This window comes from Nanorana parkeri, unplaced genomic scaffold (assembly GCF_000935625.1).
Source record: "Nanorana parkeri isolate BGI_ZX_2015 unplaced genomic scaffold, ASM93562v1 scaffold211, whole genome shotgun sequence".
NCBI classification, from domain to species: Eukaryota; Metazoa; Chordata; class Amphibia; order Anura; family Dicroglossidae; genus Nanorana; species Nanorana parkeri.
Window position 1 is genome coordinate 233,652 of NW_017306479.1, and position 20,559 is coordinate 254,210.

The 20,559-nt window shown below is 40.7% G+C and overlaps 1 protein-coding gene across 1 annotated transcript in view; it reads left to right on the plus strand.

The window, feature by feature from the left end:
* The window catches only part of WWOX (WW domain containing oxidoreductase), an 811,799-nt gene that overhangs the window by 182,598 nt on the left and 608,642 nt on the right, over positions 1–20,559 (plus strand). Inside the window, exon 8 of the mRNA XM_018555739.1 lies at positions 7,378–7,642. Coding sequence (XP_018411241.1) covers positions 7,378–7,642 — 265 coding nt within the window. The remainder of the gene's footprint in view (positions 1–7,377; positions 7,643–20,559) is intronic.

Genomic DNA, 20,559 nt, shown 5'->3' on the forward strand with positions numbered 1-20,559 from the left:
CTCTACTCACCCCCATCTCCCCCTCTACTCACCCCCATCTCACCCTCTACTCACCCCCACCACCCGCCCTCCCGCCCCCCCCCCCCCCCCCCCCCATGTGATCCAGACACATGCCGTCTGATGCCTCCTTTTAGGGATGGTCCTGCTAAGATGTACCCCTAGTTGAAGTGACGTTCACAAAATACTCTACAATTTAGCTCCTTACAGAACACATCACAGTGAGGGGTTAGGTGGGATGTGGACAGCCATCTTGATCAATAAATCAGTAAATTTACACAGGAGATTATGTTTATAATATTTGGCCTTCATTTTACTGAAAGACACATGGGCTTCAATGAGCATCAGCATTTGCCTTCCCCCACTAGCTATAATATTAGGTGTAAGTGGCCCAGAGCAGAGCAAGGGTTGATTTCCATTATAAAACACAATGCAAGCCACTAAAACAGGTTTACAATTGCATGTTAAAACACATAAAATAATAAGTGTAATTGGGCCATGAGGCAATGGCCATGACATAACTGGGGAAAGATGGCTGTCAAAAAGATGCCAGGAAGGCAGACAGATGTCTGATGTTTTTTTAGACAACAGGATGGAAGCTGAGAGACAGGGTAAGAAATTAATTCTCACTTTGCCTCAGGATAGGAACAGTACTAATTTGGAGGTGTCTGCAAGCCAAGAGTTAACGGGACTTTCTCACTTAAACACATTAGTATAAAGCATTACATGTCTAGGATAGGAGGCCTAGCGACCAGGCAGAAGGGGGGAAAAAATACAATACTTACTCCAAAAATGTTTAAGTGACCCAGTGCAGAGCTTATTTTTTAATCATGTATCCATAAATGTAACCCTTGGGACTCAGAGCAGTGAGACCAGCCAAGGGTCAGGCTCAAGCCTTTATCACTTCCAAACACATGGGCTTATAGTCTAACTGACACACTGCAGATTGATTTACATAGAGCATTTAAAATTTATGGTAGCTGAAATGAAAAGAGGCAGCACGAAGCACAAGCAATAATCCCACCCAGCCCTGAAACACAGAGCATCTCCTAATTAGGTGGTAACTAAATCTGTGTTGCCTTATCATTGCAAATCACATCGGGTTTTGTGAAAGGAGATCGGTTTGGCGTTATTAAGCAATGGGGGCTACTGTGGGCCATCCAGAGCTTGCTCTCGAAAATAAATCTGCCAACTCCCTGACTTGCCAGATGTGGAGGGCACCAGGGGATAGGCTATAAACGAGCTGTTATTTAATGAGAGATTAGTCTGAATTGTCAGCTGCTTGTCTCGCCTTGCAACCTTCTGCCTCCAATATGAATCTGCATCATTTCTCTTTCTTATTATTTGGAGAGGACGCTTGTATCCAGGCTTTGGCAAAACACAGAATTTCTAAAACCTCTCCTGTGTCGTAAAATAAGCCAAAATTGGAAAGCCAAATAATTTTGTTTCAGTATAAAATAATAAGATGTTTCTTTACTGCATACAACAGTGCGGTCATAAGGAAAAGACATACTGCAGAGTTGACAGCAAGGCCAACAAAAGGGAAAGGGTCAGAGCAGCAAAAAATGACATTTTATATTAGATGCTGATGAGGTAAATCAACCACATAACTTATATTTCTGCAAGACACTTGTAGCAAGATATGTTCTAATAGTCCCTACCTGTGTTCTTTTCTTCGAGCTTCATTCCTTTTGCAGCACTTAAAGTGAAATTAAAGGCAAACAGTTTTTCCCCTCCTCGAATGTTAATGTCAGCACTTACCTTGAATGACGTCTCTTAATCCAATTTTCTTCTTCTTTCCTGTCCTTTTCATCCTTCTCTCCAGTGCTGCTGCCGGTCTCTGATCCAGCGCTGACTCCTCTGTCCTTGCTGGTACTTCCTGTCCCACGGTGTCTGCATGCAGGTGCACGTGTCCATATACTTACCTTGTGTCTCTCCTCGTCTCCCGGCCGAAAATCCGAACTGCGCATGCTCCTGTCCCAAGATGTTTTGCGGCCACCCGAGCATTTTCAGATTTTCGGACGCTAGTGCGCGGGAAGACAGGTAAGTATTAAAGGAGAACTTTGGGGTTAAGGCTTTTCCCCATAGTTCTCCTTAGGGTAATGGGAAGACACAAACTAGCGTCCTGCCGTCACCCTAAGCTCAGTATACCACGAGCTACAGCTCACGGTATACTGAGACGCCGCAGCTGAAGCGGATCCCCGACAATTATGTCTGCATCCGCCCAGCTGCATGAGTGACAGCTTGCTCTGCCTACCTAGAGGCAGAGCCAGCTTTACCCGCCCCATCCCCCGTCCGTTCCGCCAGTCAGCGCTGGCGTATCGGAGCGGGGATAATCCAGCCCCTCCCCTGTCACGGCAGAGGGCCGTGACAGGATCGAGAAGTGAGCGAACGCCGCTATGTGTTCGCTCACTTCCCGATCTACTGAGCCGACCTGTGACAGTCTCATTGTCACAGGTCGGCTAGAACTACGAGGTGAGTGAAAAGCACTCACCTCATAGTTCTCCTTTAACCTCTTTTAAAGCTTTTTTTTTTTTTTACTTTTTGCATATATCTACTGCTTGCTAGTAGATATATGAAAACATTTGTTGGCAAGATATACACATTAAAAGAGAACTGTGGGGTAAGTGTTTTTCCCCATAGTTCTCTTGAGGGTCAAGGGGGACATAAACTAGCGTCCTCCCGTGACTCAAAGCTCAGTATATCGCAAGCTACAGCTCGCAGTATACTGAGACCGCCGCAGTCAGGACAGCTGGCTCTGCCTATCTAGAGGCACAGCCAGCTGTACCCACCCCCTCCCCCGTCCGTTCCTCCACTCAGCGCTGGGGGATCGGAGCTGGGGAGGGGGGAATCCCTGCGGGGAGCCGTGACTGAGAGTCACGGTTCTTTGTAGGGAGATGATCGAGAATTGAGCGAGCGGCGGTATGCATTCGCTCACTTTTGGATCTACTGAGCCGACGTGTGACAGTTTCAGTGTTACACGTTGGCTCGAACTATGAGGATGAGTGATTTTCACTCACCTCATAGTTCTACTTTAAGTACAATAATGACTTTTTAAGAACAAAATATATTTATATGTCATTACTTTCAACACCAATTGAAAAAACCCCCCAAAAACAGGAGTTCAATGTTCATTTTACAATAGTGGGTGTAGTTATGTACATTACTCCTTCATGCCCCTGGGCCAGCTGTAAATGAAGGACCTCTGGTTTGTAACACAGACACAGCTTACAATACACAACCAGTCATTTTCAACTTACAGGCATCTGCTAAAGCAGTGCTGCCCGTTTACAGTGATTTGGTAGAGGGTTTTCTAGTTCATATTGGCTTTTTGCTGTAAGCTCAAAAGATATCTAATCATAATAGATTTTTTAGCTTAAATAAGTATTTTCGGTAACTGGAGTTTCTTGGACTAAATGATTTCGTAATATACAAAAGAACAGGAAATTATTATTTTGTCTGTTGCTGGTTTAAAAAAAGTTTTGGCCTAACAAGTTATTATCTTACTTATAAAACAGTCGGAATTAAGACTTATCTCAAATCCGCAGCAACTGTATTTAAATGTTTGTGTCCTGCTGTCATTTTCCAGCCCACTACTGAACCACTTTGGTTGGTTAGAGTTGTCTGAGACAATTTTCTTTCTAAATAGAGGCTTGTGTCACATTTCTTATTGTCTGTCATTTTTATTTCCATACTGCGCATTTAAAAAAAAAAAGCAGGCACATTACAATTGCTGTTGCCTATGTTACTAAATCTATTGTTTCGTGTGGAATTTTCATATAAGCTTTTTCAAATTGATAAGTTCAGTTTATGACAGAATGATGATGCAACAATAAATGTAATACCAAGTTCTCTTTTAATTAAAAATTAATCATTTTACTTTGGTTGACAAAATTAAGTGACAGACTACAAGTGTGTTATCTGATTTAAAGGAGATTTGTACCACAAATTGCTTCCAGTCTGTGCAATTAGTGCTGTAATGTCTAGTGAGAGTGCCAAACAAGAAAGTCTGAAAAAAATGTTAACATTATACTACCCCAATTCCAAAATAGTTGGGACGCTGTGTAAAATGTACATAAAAACAGAATGCAATGATTTGCAAATCTCATTAACCCATATTTTATTCACAATAGAAAATAGAAAACATCAAATGTTTAAACTGAGGAAATGTACCATTTTAAGAAAAATTTGAAATTGATGGCAGCAACACATTTCAAAAGAGTTGGGGACAGGGCCATATTTACCATGGTGTAACATTCCCTCTTCTTTTACCAAAACACTTACAGGGTTATTCACAAAAGGGTGAAGAGTTTGGAGAAGTGAACAATCTAGGACAACATAGCTGAACGGGAAAGCAAGCTGAACTGGAGAATTTTTCCAAATCAGCTATTTTGGCCTAGATTGTTCACTTCTCCTGCCTTCTCCAAACTCTTCACCCTTTTCTGAATAGCTCTGTCAGTAAATGTCTGGGAACTGAGGAGACCAGTTGCTGGAGTTTTGGGAGAAGAATGTTAGCCCATTCTTGATTGATATAGGATTCTAACTGCTCAACAGTCCTAGTTCTTATTTGTCATATTTTTCATTTCAAGATGCAACAAATGTTTTCAATTGGTGAAAGATCTAGACTACAGGCAGGCCAGATGTGGCAACATATGTCTTCATATTAACAATGGGACACATTTCTTACATATTGCTTTGATGCTCCATGCTGCAATACTTTAAGCCACTGACTGAGAACAAGAGGATAGCAATGACAGCCTACATGCTCACTCAGCATAGGTTTCCTTGAAAGTTCCAAATTAATTTAAAGCAGAAGATGCAGCTAGTAAGAGGCCCTATACTGGGCTTATTCAGTATAATAAACTACCAGCATGGTGGTAACTCTGTCAGATCACTAACTCAAGCACCATAAGACAACAGTTGACCAGGGTTCCAAGTTGGTACTCTTAAGTAGCTTGAGAATGCAAAGATTGAAGCAACGGGACAGACAGCACATTATTGAGAACACTGGGCAGGCAAGACGGTTTGCTAGGAACTATGTACAATGAGTGGCTTAATGTACCCTTTCAAGTGACTTCCACCACCTCAGAGGTTTCTAACACAGCCACTATCATGAAGATGAGTTCGAGCCGACATGAAGAATAGTTAGAGCCGATGTGTGACAATGAAACTGTCACAAGTCGGCTCAATAGTTCGGGAAGTGAGTGAATGCATACAGTCGCTCAAGAAAGGCATTTTCCTCCCCTGAGATGATGTCCATGGTCATATGTCCTAGTCACATGTGCCAGTAATCCAGGAAGTAATAAAAGAGCTCGTAATCTGCCCATAGTAAACATGGCCACTGTCAGAAGACTGGGGAAGAAAAGAAAAATAAGATATGCAAAGAATACAAAGCCAGCAATTATCTAGAAGTATGTGTTTATAGATTGTCATTACTAAACATTTCTAAAGGTGTGTTTTGTTATTTTAAAGATACGGGTAAAGGTCCACTTTAATATTCACGTACCACACTGCTCTTAGCCTTTTAGAGGCACCATATTAGTCATATTGTCCAGTCATGATTAGCTTCTCTTCTTCTTACCCAGACTGCTTTGCCTTGTGGAAATGCAGTCTGACTCCAGCTCAGCAGTACACCCTTCATAGTTGTTCAGTATTTGAGCCAAACATGACAACCTACTACCAGACCTTTGTAACATTGAAAGGGGAGATCTATACTAGTCTTCATACGTGATCATCATTTCAAATCACAGGTAGTACTATCGGCTCAAACTATAATTCTTTAAATACATTTCCATAAATTCATGCCATTGACAGATAATTTAGTGTTTCCAGATTCCATCTCAGCCAGCAAGTTTTCTTGAGGACATTTTTTACGGCTTTGGTTCCATAGCAAAAGACAAAAAAGTGGAGTCAGAAACAGCTGGTGTTTAATTATTCTGTCTGACTCAATTACAAAACATCAACTAGTTATTTTGATTTGTGTTTAAGCCATGCCATGGGTATACTTAAGGACATAATAGCCTGCCAAAAACCATCCCAGCTCTGTTTACATTTATCTTTTAAACATGTGAGGATGCTCATGGCAAGATACCAAGGTTACCATCACGGCATTACTGTCTGTGTATATTCCACAAGTACGAGGTCACTGGGCTGCAGAGGAAAAGACTGCAAAGCTTGCTTGCAGATGAAAGAGATGAACCATGCTGGCTTTATTAGGCTGCATGAGTTACAGTACCATAACATGTCAAAGAGGCTTTATGCCTTTATCATACACATCTGATAAAGGGGCCGTGTATAACCCTAATATGTGCCACCTCCGGATTTCATCCCTCTGGATCATAAGAGAATCTTGTATCGCTGTGTGAGCTTCAGAACTATGTGCTCGAATGGTGATCAGAGACAGGCACCTTGCCTTACATTATGCTAAGATCTACAGCCTCACCTTGGCCACAGAGCTCAACTCATGCTCATTTTAAAAGCTTTTTCTGTGCTTACCTTTAATTGTATCCCCACACTTCTTTCAGAAAAGACTTGATGTTTGACTGTATTGATCCTTTGTATAGCCACTTTTCCTCCTTTGCTTGTCACGCTGTAACTTAGGATAATACCATGCCATCTGATTTACCATGTAGCACTTTAGGACAATGGACTCAGGGGGGCATTTATCAAATAAATTAGTACCACAATTAGACAAAAATTAAACAGGCTATTAATGATATCCAAATTTTGACTTTTAGTCAACAGCTAAGCCCTCATCTACATTTTTACCCACTCACTCTGTCTGCTGACATCTTTGGAGCGCTCTGCCACATCACTGTAACTGAAATGGCAGTGAGGTCTTCAATATGTGAGCTGCAAACTTCCCTATGATGTCTGAAAGGCAAGATGGCAGCACCCGGTGGGAGAATAACTGGGTCTCAGAGGACAGACTGGAGCAGAGTTTTTGTTCACTGATTTAACTCTAGAGAGCTGTTTATAGGCTGAATAGTTTGTATTTGGCAGAGTTGTACTTAAACTTTAACACAGGACAGGGATCTCAGAATGAATCACAAATGTTATTTTAATGATTTTTAATTAATACTGTAACTAAACAATACAGTAAATAGAAATTAAATTGTGCTGCTGCAAATGTGTGTGACCTATTCGACAACAGTATAGCTCCTAGGTTTATGTTATGTATGATTTATTTTCTACTGCTGTCTTATTATCTCTGACTCTTTTATTACAACATGAATGTATTTCAACGTTACATTTAAAAAATCAACACCTCTTGAAACAAAAACAAAAAACAGATTATAAGAGTTGCTAGTTTTATTTTTGGCCAGCAGCTAAAGTTTTACTGGCTGGAGGTTTCAAATATATTTTATATTTTGAACTTAGATTCACAGACATTAAGGATTCATCTGGGAAACTTGACCTCAACCTGCTTTCTCCATCGAAGAAGGACTATTGGGCCATGCTAGCATACAACCGTTCCAAGCTGTGCAACGTTCTTTTCTCCAAGGAACTGAACCGCCGCCTCTCTCCCTATGGAGTGTCATCCAACGCGCTGCATCCGGGAAATATGATGTATTCCTCTATTCATCGGAGCTGGTGGGGGTACACGTTGCTGTTTGCTTTGGTTCGACCCTTTACAAAGTCCATGGTGAGTGAACGTTTTTACATATTTTTAGCGTTTTTGGCTTGAGATCAAAGTTTATTGAAAATCCAGATGTTCATATTTACATTAGCCTTTGATACCTGTAAGCCTTGTTTCGGTAGTTTACATGGCACTGTGATGCCACAATCTCAAGACAATCCTCCAAGTATTCAGTCCAGTTTTGAATTCCGTTGCAGAAGTGATCTTGCTTGTTCTGATAATTATCCGATGATGTGCAATACATTTTGTCTGCAGAGTGGAGACAAGAGAAATGTGATAGGGTAGAGTCATTGGAACTGCTTTGTTAGGATCTCGGCACATAAAGATAAACTGAAAAACAGTACAGGCTTTTGGCTAGAGCGTGGGAGGATTCATCCTCCAATCCATCCAGGGAAGGATCGGGTGAAGGGCTGCGGCGGCTCTGCCTGTCAGCAGGGAGCGCCATCTTGGCCATGCCGTCAGTGTGAGCCGTGTCCTGTGAGCGGGGCAGCGATCGGGATCGTGGGGTTTTCGGGGCCAGGAAACGTTCCATACCTCTTCTCCCCTGATCCGTGGGCTGCGATATGCCACTCGGAAGGCTGTCGGGGCCGTTTTTATATGTTTATCGGCAGCATCGAGGGGGAGCGCCGTCACCCCGCTGCTTCTCTCATGGGCGCCGGAACCGGAAGTCTGGCTGAGTTTTTTATGTGCATGTATTTACCCAAGAAAAGAGAATGGTGGTGAGAAGAGCATGGTGACCTTTTAACTTTTCCTGTCATTGATTCCAAAGTGCAAAATTGTATTTTTAGTCTTTCAAAGCTTAGATTGTAGATGTTTAGCTGTTTAGTGCTGTAAAGAAAGTAAAATAAATAATGCCCTCTAAATATGTTATGGATTATATCACAATTTTAGTTCCTTGGGGCTAAAAGTGTCTGTCTATTTTGCATACTTGTGTTCGAGTACCTGCATGTTCTTTCTGTGGGTTTTTTCCTATGTACAATCCAGAATACCAGTATCCCTGCCCCCTTAATGATGTAGAGAACCCAGACCACCACAGAGGAGCCAGTAAGCGTATCCCAAAGCTTTGCAGTAGGATCATAGGTGAGGTTCAGTCTCCAAAATGAGGGCCTAGCAGTGTACCAAAGCCTCTATCTAGAACAGCGGTTCTCAACCTGTGGGTCGCGACCCAAAAGTAGGTCACCACATCCATTTCTGCTGCACTGGGTGAGAGCGTCCTCCGTGCGCAGCAGTCTCAGTAAGCGGGAGGACAGCAGCGGCTGTGAATATAAAAGTGCCGCTGTACACCCTCCCTGGCCGCTGCAGTGACATCTAATGGCCGGGGAGTGTTTACAGCAGGACTTTTCTATTCACAGCCATTGCTGTCCTCCCCCCTCCACTAATGTGCGGGCTCTGTAGGAGGCGGGCATCTCAGCAGTGCTGGGGCTGAGAAGGCTGCATGGAGACAGAGCAGGTAGCAGGGGCTTGGAAGTTTGCATTCTTGTGAGTGTGCTTCTATTTTTATTTCTAAGTGCAGTGCGCTGCTATGTCATGAGTCCAGTGCCTTACTAAGTCCTGAGTCCAGTGCCTTACTAAGTCCTGAGTCCAGTCCGTTACTAAGTCCTGAGTCCAGTCCGTTACTAAGTCCTGAGTCCAGTTCGTTACTAAGTCCTGAGTCCAGTCCGTTACTAAGTCCTGAGTCCAGTCTGTTACTAAGTCCTGAGTCCAGTCTGTTACTAAGTCCTGAGTCCAGTCTGTTACTATTACAAGTCCTGAGTCCAGTCTGTTACTAAGTCCTGAGTCCAGTCTGTTACTAAGTCCTGAGTCCAGTCTGTTACTAAGTCCTGAGTCCAGTCTGTTACTAAGTCCTGAGTCCAGTCTGTTACTAAGTCCTGAGTCCAGTCTGTTACTAAGTCCTGAGTCCAGTCTGTTACTAAGTCCTGAGTCCAGTCTGTTACTAAGTCCTGAGTCCAGTCTGTTACTAAGTCCTGAGTCCAGTCTGTTACTAAGTCCTGAGTCCAGTCTGTTACTAAGTCCTGAGTCCAGTCTGTTACTAAGTCCTGAGTCCAGTCTGTTACTAAGTCCTGAGTCCAGTCTGTTACTAAGTCCTGAGTCCAGTCTGTTACTAAGTCCTGAGTCCAGTCTGTTACTAAGTCCTGAGTCCAGTCTGTTACTAAGTCCTGAGTCCAGTCTGTTACTAAGTCCTGAGTCCAGTCTGTTACTAAGTCCTGAGTCCAGTCTGTTACTAAGTCCTGAGTCCAGTCTGTTACTAAGTCCTGAGTCCAGTCTGTTACTAAGTCCTGAGTCCAGTCTGTTACTAAGTCCTGAGTCCAGTCTGTTACTAAGTCCTGAGTCCAGTCTGTTACTAAGTCCTGAGTCCAGTCTGTTACTAAGTCCTGAGTCCAGTCTGTTACTAAGTCCTGAGTCCAGTCTGTTACTAAGTCCTGAGTCCAGTCTGTTACTAAGTCCTGAGTCCAGTCTGTTACTAAGTCCTGAGTCCAGTCTGTTACTAAGTCCTGAGTCCAGTCTGTTACTAAGTCCTGAGTCCAGTCTGTTACTAAGTCCTGAGTCCAGTCTGTTACTAAGTCCTGAGTCCAGTCTGTTACTAAGTCCTGAGTCCAGTCTGTTACTAAGTCCTGAGTCCAGTCTGTTACTAAGTCCTGAGTCCAGTCTGTTACTAAGTCCTGAGTCCAGTCCGTTACTAAGTCCTGAGTCCAGTCCGTTACTAAGTCCTGAGTCCAGTCTGTTACTAAGTCCTGAGTCCAGTCTGTTACTAAGTCCTGAGTCCAGTCTGTTACTAAGTCCTGAGTCCAGTCTGTTACTAAGTCCTGAGTCCAGTCCGTTACTAAGTCCTGAGTCCAGTGTTCTGTTGGGGGTCACCACAACTTGGCAGATGTTACCAAGGGGTCCTGGCCCTAGAAAGGTTGAGAACCACTGATCTAGAAGAAATAGTAATTTAGAGGCATCCCATGTTAATGTTTACCCTTTGTAGCCCCAATTTACAAAGAATAATAGCCCATTGCTTCTAGGACGAATTGATGAAATGTTGATTGTGTGCTCTTGTTTGCTTGAAAGAACTGCACATGTGATTATTCATTTTTTCTATTCAAGATGTGTTCTACTGTCGCGTAAAAAAGGCTAATGCAGACTGAGTTAGCCTTCCTAGTGGCATGTTGTATCTGCTAATGTATTGACAAAAAATTATCTGTTGCTTGCCCTTAATTATTGGGTTGGGTTTGGATGCGGCTGCAGATTGATCTGGTACATTTAGGGCATGTTGTGGATTGTTTTGTTGCTTCTCTCTTGCTATTTTATATGTAGTATTAATCAAACAAGAAACATTTAGAGATAACAGAAGTGATAAGAGCTTTTTATAGTGTGTATGGCTTATAAAGGAATTGGATAGTTTGTATTAAATTCATGTTTTGATATTGATTGTAAATATTTGATCTGCTGGCATATCCTTCATAGTGCCCTCTATTGGGAATTCTACACAATGTAGTGTTAATAAGAAACACTGAGCTCAACATGTTTTTTACGACCGTGGCAAAACATTTCTTTTTCATTTAGTCAGGATTTGATATGTGTTTACACTGGGCAGCCAGAACACTTTAATGGTATCTTCTTTTATAGTGGATGTTCCAGAAAGGTGAGTTTAAAGAACTACTTTAGGGTTTACCAGTTCATTGAGGCCTCTTAGTGTCATGTCGAACACACAACAATAAGATATATAATGACATGAATCCATGTTTGACAGTTTTTGTTAACTCTGACTATTTACAGTTGTGATGTCTCCCAGTCGGTAATAATTATTCAAAAAAGTAGTACACGAGAATGATGTAAATGAAGAACAAAGAACATTTTATGTGTTTCAGCAAGTAGACTAAATGCAAAAAAAACCAAGACAATTGCTATTCAATAGAGTCCATGGTTGAAATGTTTTGTTGACTAAGAACACTTGTCGTTACTGTCATCACTTTCTCCATGTTGGTTCAGAAGGGCAATTCATAAGGCATATTCAAAGCTCACCAAACATTTTAAACTATTCCTTGTGGGCGTTTTGGAAACATATGTAATCTCCTACTAAACCATCAAACTTCAATATCCACGAGATTCATAGACATTTTGCTGAAACCATCCATTAGCTGATGCATAACCTTCTTTGATGTCCTCTGAGCAGTCATCTAAAATAGTTGGGAGTCTTAGAGCCCACGTCCTATTATCACACACTCACTGCAGCCTCTAATAGAACCAAATATTGTTTTTGGCAGCTCTGGGAGTTGAAAGAATATCAAGTGTTAGGGGGCAGCAAGCGCTTAGCAGATGTTACAACAAGCTAAAATTAATAAAGGAGGAAAAAAAAACCCTCTTTCTAACATTTGAAAGTGGGTCAGGTTTGTTGAAGTTCTGAGACTATTGGGTTACGTTTCCTGTTTCTGTGCAAAGCCAGCCATTGTGCAAGAACTTTAACAGATGTGCTGTTCCCCTTTTTTAATAGATGGGAATAAAAACCCTGGTTCTGTTGCAGAGTTATAAATTACAGTGAGAAAGCTCAAGCTGTCACTGTGTTAACCTTAACTCGCCAGAGCAGCGTGATTCTGCCCTCGAATAACCTGATGCCGAAAGATTTATAACTCAAAAAATGTAACAGATTCCAGAAAGGATGGAGATGTGTTGACTCCACTGTCAGAGAGAGATGAACACTTCGGATTCTGTACAGAGAAAACATTTTTCTAAGATACATTCCAATTCCATTGGGACTGATCCCACAAAATGGCACAGTGTTTGTGTTATACAACCAAGCCAACATGGCTTGACTGCAAATTCAAAGACGTGATGGCATATTTTGGTTCTTTTGGGGGTTTTTTTTTGTTAAAGAGGACATCTTATGTGTGTATTTCTGTGACTAAAGGAGAGATGTATTCCTGATGTTCTTAGTAACAACTGTCTAGGAGATCATTTTCTTCACTTTGGAGAGATTTGGAAAGAATTGTGAGGTTTAGTATTAGGGTCACAAGGGGGAGTAGTGTAAGGGTGAGTGTTAGGGTAACATTGAGTAGTATTATGAGTGTTAGGGTTACAGGGAGTAGTAGTATGAGCGTTGGTATGAAAGTTACAGAAAGGGGTTAATAAAAGGGTTACTGTTATGTTTACGAGGAGGGGGAGTGTAAGGGTAACATGGAGAGATAGTATGAGTGTTAGGGTTACAAGGAAGGTTAGTGTAGGAGAGGACTTAGGGCAGGACAGCATTTTCTGTGCCAAAAACTACCAGTGCTGATCTTATAGTGCTGAAAGCTAAGGTAACAGTAAAGGATTATGAGATTAATTGCAGTAAGATTTTTATTTCTTTGACGAGTCATGTCCACTTGGAAGGAATACATAAGCCCCAAAGCAAACCGTTTATCTATCAAAAACTTTATTATATTAATAAATGATTACATTGATAGTACATTAAACATGGAGAATTTGGCAGAGTGATATCTCTGTTTTTGCTATAAGTCATTAGGTGCAAGTTGTTGCCAAGGTTCTTAGTATCAAGGGTGCAGGCGGCACATATGTCTTTGTCTGTAAATATGCTGAAAACATTTTCTGACTTCTTTATTTTGTTTTTATTGAATTTTTACAAAAAACAAAAGGATGGAAAATTATTTATTTTAAAATAAGTATTGTTGATAATTTTGGAGATATGGTGATTTTGCTTGTTATTCGTGAATTTAGAACTCCTGTACAGTATTATTAAAGTGACACTAAGGAGCTACATCTTAAAAATTCATTCCAGTACCCTAACTATTAACAAAAATTTGTTTTGTGAATAACTCAGCTGTAGATCCTCAAATCATCTCTGAATTGGTGCGGACACTGTCCTTCCTTCTGGAGGATGGCTGCTTTTATTCTCCATGGTCCCTGTGTGTGTTGTAAAGTAGCCACCACTGCAAGCTCACTCCTGTGATAGACTACAATCTCACGTTTAGTTTACTAATTTGTATTGTAGTCCATCGTGGGAGCGAGTTTAGAGTGGTGGCTACCTTACAACACACACAGGGAACATGGGGAACAAAAGTAGCCACCCTTCAGAAGGAAGGACAGTGTCAGCACCAATTCAGAGATGATTTGAGGATCTACAGCCGAGTGACATACAAATAAGATACAGTTTTGTTAATGGTTAGGGTACTTAAATGTATTTTAAGATATAAATCCTGAGTTTAGTGACACTTTAAAGCTGCTTTTAGCCAAACAGGGTTAAAGACTAAGAAAGAACATTTTTTTGGAAACAGCTCTCTTGCATGGGGAGAACCTTTTCTCATCACTGAGGTTCCCCACAGTGTCCTAAAATTTGGGTGGCGATATATAGTCTGTTTAGTGCCAGCTATTCAACTGTTTCAAGCATAATTTTCATGATAGAGTCATATAGGAATGAACTACATAGAAAAACTATAAGCTCTTCCGATCATCCGCAGTGGTGTGAGTGCACTTACAGATGTATGATGCAAACCCTCTGCAGATCCCTTGGGTCCCCTGCTATGTCCCCTGTGTTGGAAATGCAACATATGTTCATATGTACTGATTGTATTACTGACAGTAATTTGTCTTTTGAGCTGTAGATGGCAGTGTAGTGAAATGTTACTCTCTATGTGCATGCTTATCTATGATACACAGGAAGCTGTTTTTTCTATCTATATGTTTTCCTCGCAATGCTGTATTCAGATGTAACATTCTTATAAGCAAGTAAAACCTAATTCAGCATTCCTCAAGATCTCAGTGCTTCATCTAAATACATAACCAGCACTCTGCCGCAACCATCTCTGCCGCCATCACTTCTGGGTTCCCATGCATGCTCTTCAGCCATTGGGTGACTACATTCCTCGGCATCTGGCTCATTTATAACATCTTAGAGAAGTGTGTACACTATTAGAGAAGTGTGTACACTATACTACACAGCACATGTGCCACACAGTGCACATAGAAAATAAAAAAAATCAATGGGAGACATAGGAATCATTATTTTGGGCAGAAGGGACATTGCATGTCTCTTCTGCCAAACATCTTTACCTCTCAGCATTGCAATATTTTATTTTGATCACTCTACCTCTGCTTTAAGTATTGAAGCACCCTCTATGCTTTGTAAAGTCTTGGTCTGCTGTGCTGAGGTGGACTGGCTGCAGCCCTTCCCCATACATACTTATTCCGTACCATGAGCATCTCAGGTGCAAATCCCAACCTTTAATAGCAAGCAGTAATACAAGTGCAGCAAGTAATATACAGTATAATACCAAGAGAGCTGCAATGCTTACATGTGCATAACAGTATACATAATGATACCCTTGGGTGAACAAACATTCTAAATGCTAGAAATTAATAAAAGCAACTGTAATGTAACTGTATTTTGTATGTCAATCAGTGCTATATGCACCCCCAGGAGTACTATGGAGGACTTCAGGGGTATTACCATTTGCTAAATTAATCTTGCAATGATCATTTTAGGTTTTTGCAAATAACAAAACACACTCCAAAAAGTACCTGTTTATCACTTAAAAATATAAAGTGTGTGGAGATCATAACATGTGTGAAGATTCACTTCAATTATCTAATCATGTGAAAATAAAATCTCGGTTTACTTATTTCATCTGTATGTGATTGGATAATCAAAGTGAATATTCACACAGTTTATTGTGTGAACATTCTCAAATTCTTTAGTAAATCAACCTCATCGTCTCACATAGAAGCATTTATGTACACTTAACCCCTTCATGCCCTTGAAATCTGTGTGACCAGAGTTAATTATGCAGTTTTGATATGTTTTTATAGTTTACATGAAAAATAACTTTCCACTACTTGGAATATCAAAATGATTTGCAGAATTTTTCCTTTACATACATAATATAATGTATAATTAAGACAAATAGGCAAAAATGTTTTTACATGCACTTGTAGCTTGTTTATTGCTTGCCATTGATACCAAATGATGCTATTGCAAATATCTTCACTAAGGTATAATGTCCTATTTATCATGATTATAATAACTGAAATATGTATAAGTTTCAATGCTGAGTATATGGTTGAAAAGTTTGTTCTTTTTAGACTGCAGGGTATTAGACTCTCAATACCATGCCCCAGGTTGAATGGATCTACCCTGCTGAGGACTAGAAATGCCCCTAATCATGAAAATACAAGCCTTCTATGTATTATTTCTCATCTTGCCATACTATTTGCTGAAACCCATTAGTGCTAAACACACAATGACTTTTGTAAAGTCTGATATAAATTTAGCACAGGAGAAAGTAAATTAAAGCAGAAAATGCAGGTTAGCGTATTTCCTACAACCCCCCCCCACACACACACACACACATAAAACCCCATAATTTAAACCTAAAAAAAAAAAAGGAAAGAATATTCAACTAACCTGGTCTGCTTTAAAATAACTTACAAATCGTTAGCTTATCAGTCTGAGATCTAATGTAGACTGACACACTGTTCCCAAATAGGCACTTAAAGGAGTAAAGTTTCTCTACACTTAAGAAGGTGAGAACCTTTGAAAATGTATTTTCCAAATTTGAAGTCACATAATCCACTGCAAAATACACCTCCCAGCTAAAAGATGGCTTCACGCCGCGAAGACTGCGTGCTTTCCACACACTGCACAATCTCATAGGCTAATCCAGAACCAACATCACACTGGCAAGCAACCTGTTCATTTCCATGCAGTGTAGGAGGATGGAAGGAAGCGCTAGGCAGCAGACCTGTAATTTTCCAGAGGCTCAAAACTATGTAACATACGGTTCATATTTTGGATTGGATATGGATCAGAGACTGTAAAATTCCCCATTTGTCTCCAGAACAGTAAAAGCATAATGTGCCCCAATGATAAGATGCCAGAACTTTTACTGGACGTGAAACCGATACTTCAACTCATAGGGTATCAATAGGATCCGTTTACTTGGCGTTGGCTTTTTCTGGATTACCAATGAAAAAGCACACTGAAATCTTTGGAGATATCGAAAAACACTGGTAGAGTCATTACATTGATTATACTTTGTCCACTGATTACTCTTTGAATATTTTTCTTTATCAGGCTCCAAACCATCCCATAAAACGCTACTATTTTCTGAAAGCCTGGTTTGTTAGCTTAAAGCAGAACCAAATATATAAAATGGGAGTTTAAAACCCACCCATTATAATAATCTAACCAAAAATTGACCATGGGCTGCTTTAGTTACCGAAAGGGCCATATTTACAGCAATAGAAAGAAAAACAGTGTGTTTAATTTTTTTTTCTTTTTAAGTGAGAATTCTAGGACACCATGATGCAGTCCTCAACATTTGATATAGTATATTTTTTTTGGATCGGGCAAATAGGCTTTTACAACAGCACTCTGAAAGACAGAGCTTTCTAGCTCAGGTTTCTTGGACAATCTTTCTGTTTACCCTTCATTTTTTTGTAAGTCTGAAGAGATTTCTCCCAGTATTTCAAATAAATAAGATATCCAGCTGAACAAACATGATTTATTCTGCTAGATTACCTTGGCTTCTTGTGGAAAACTTGGGTTTTTGTTAATGTAAATGATTAAAGAGAAATGGACAGGGAAATTGATTGGTTCATCTAGGAGGAGGCGGCATACTAGTTTTTTTTTTCTTCTTTAAATATATATAACTCACAATCAGAACCATGTAATTGTCATATGTGAATCCTTTGCTTTTCCCCATAATGCCCCTCTTTCATATGGATCACTTCCAATTGCCAGGCCAACTAGATATCTATTGTAGGGGCTGGAGGACAGAGAAGAGACCTATATTTTGGAGGTTTTTTTAGCATTCACATACTCAGTGGGAGTTGAGAGTGGAAGTTTCTCATGCAGTGTGACACCCCATTCATCAACTTGGTACCTCAACTTGCATTGAAGTAATCTGTATAAACCCCTAGTTCCCATTTCAAAGCACTGTTGAGAAATTGATGTTAATGAAGATTTTACCTTGTGGTGCTTATACTGAGGATTTATAAGGCAAGGACAAGGCAATCCCAGTGTGCATTGCGTTGGCAAACTGAAGTAATTTGCACTTTCAAAGTGAATACTCTGTAAGTGTATTTAAAAATCACAGCATTTTACACCTGGCATGTCTATGTTATTATTAATCCTCATACATAGAGGGAGAGCATTTCTAGAATTTGATTTTTGAGTGTAAAGGTCCACTTTAAAGTGACACTAAAATCGAGAGTTAAAAAAAGAGTTTGGGTCCTCCTGTGACCCAAAGCTCACTATATCGCGGGCGATAGCTGAGAATATACTGAAAGCACCGCTGCAGGGACTGATACCGACAATACTGTCTGGATCCACCCAGCTGCGTGAGTGACAGCTGGCTCTGCCTATCTAGAGGCAGAGCCAGCACTGCCCGCCCCCTCCCTGTCCGTTTCTCCACTCAGTGCTGGGGGATTGGAGAGGGGAGGGGGGAATGCCTGCGGGGAACGGTGACTGACAGTCACTGTCCCCTACAGAGAGATGCTCAGAAAGTGAGCGAGCGACGGTATGTGTTTGAGTATTGATAGAGTCGACCTGTGACAGCTTCTTTGTCACAGGTCGGCTCTAACTATGAGAATGAGTGAAAATAACTCACTTCTTAGCTCTCCTTTAAGTATCTACATTCTTAAATGTTGTGGTCCTAAACTCTCTTCAGATAATACAAAGAGACTGGTTCACCTATAGCAAGCATCCAGGTTTCCAGGTGTTAGATTGGCCATTAAGCAGGTCCTTTACAGGACCTAAACAATAATGGCTCCTGGAACATATCTGCCTCAATACAATATGTTCAAACTTTTTAATGAATTTGAAGTACGCATGTGCCCGTTTTATATTTCTGAACTAGCTTCTTTGTTTAGACTTTTAAATATTTGTTTACAAATACATATAAATCCTGACCATTAAGCAATAGATTGAATATCTTTAAACAAGCCCCAATCTATCCAAATTTTGCTTCCAGTTTGCCATTTTTGGGTAGAATCTTTACCCAGGTCCCAACCCTTTTTAAACATGGTCTTTTGGAGAGACACCCTAGTACAGCTGTTTGGGATGGTAGTACTGCCCAACATAAGTAGGTTCTGCATACACCGGTCGAACACTGTCATGTGTAATAACACAAAGCTGTGAAGAAGAGCGGTTGTGGATAACCTTTTAAGCAAAAAAGTTGTTAATAAAAAAAAAGTTTCTATATTTTTCAACTTGTTGCATGGGCTAATTTTTGGTCAAAATTGGGCCACAGTATGTTTACTGACTAGTTGCCTGATGATATAAAAAAGTAATCTTCAACTTACTAAATTAACCAAATCGCCCCCCAGCTGTCCTAGATCCTATTAGATGGTCATGGCTTTAAAAAAATGCCAGTAGCGGCCTGACAGCAGTTGACCTAATATCAATATGAAGTGACCTGAAATAGACTGCACCTACAGTCAGTGTAATCATAAGAGATGGAAACTGGTAGTTGCTAGATATTCAGGGCAGGAAGATTTGCATATATTTAGTCCATAATGCACATAATTGGTTGTGGAAGAGGGTTGGTAGTTCTTCCTGGAGCTGCTTGATGAGGGACCGCTTCTGGGGTCTCTGTGTGTGCTTAAAGGTTAATTATGGGGGCAATGTGTGTACTAAGGACCATTTGTGGGGGCATTGTTAGTATTGAGGTTCCATTCCTGGGAATAAGCCTCACCATTCAACAAGTACATATTGTTTGTAGTATTTTTCTTCATACAGAGGTTCTGTAGTGACAACTTGTCAGTAACTGTATTATAGCAGAATATTCAGTTACAAATGTCTTCCCTATATGTATTGTGGTATGTTTTATAGTATACACAACACTCTTAAATTAACAGTTAACTCTTTTTTCCACACTTACAATTTGCCATGGTACTTTTGCCTTTACAAAGTGCCCTACTTTCTCAATCTCAAATGTCAGGAAATATGGTGTTTCTTTTTTTTTTTTTTTTTTTTTATTTATTCCAGAGAGTCTAGGTATTTTAAGAGTCTTGCTTTTACATTCAGCAAAGGGACAATGTCATGCGAAATCAATGGAGGCTGCCATTACTGACCTATCCTTTAAGAATGCTAGATCCCGGACGGTCATCCTAATGCTTTCACTTTAATGCTGTCTGAGTCATTAACCCGGAACAAGTATAGAGATTAGTAGTTTAGACATTTGTTCCTGACATTTATTTACATCATGCTTGTTCTGGGACCATGGCTACATCATACTAAAGTCAGACACAACCGGGTATTTAGCATTTTCAGAAGGAGGCCTGTAATGGCAGTCCCATATGTTTCTCATGACAAAGTCTCTTTATAGTGCCATTAAGACTGTATAAACTTCTTGATACCTTTGGGCTCAGTGTTGTTGTCAGTGCTAGTATATCATAAAGAATTCACACACCGCAAAAATAGAAAAAGTTCTGTACTATTTGCACTTAAGTGCCCTTTTCTTTCATTAATTGGAGGATACAACTCTGCTTTAGATCATCACCTACTGGGTATAGTGGCACCTGCACCAGCAGGACAATAGGTACAAATTCAAAACCATAGACAGCCCAGGGGTGGACCCTGCAGGTGGCAAAAAAACCCACACTGTGAAACAAGCTCAGTTATTAGCCTAGTATATCCTTTTTGTTGACCAGTCACCCTGGACTGTAGCAGCCTCAGTAGATGTTTGCAAGGGGCAACATGTCAGAGGGGGTGGGTCGGGACTCCCTGGAGGGACCACAGGACAGGGAGGATACCTTCCCCACCTGTCCTATTTGTGGAATGGTGATGCAGGGGGCTATATGGGATACATTTTGCAACACCTGCAAACCATTACTAGCAACTCCCCCCTCATTCTTCAGTTCTCTACTGCCAGCCTTGGGTATTCCAGGGTCATCCTCATCCCAGGACACAGCTCCCACCCTTCTGACTTTGTTCCTGCGCATGTGTT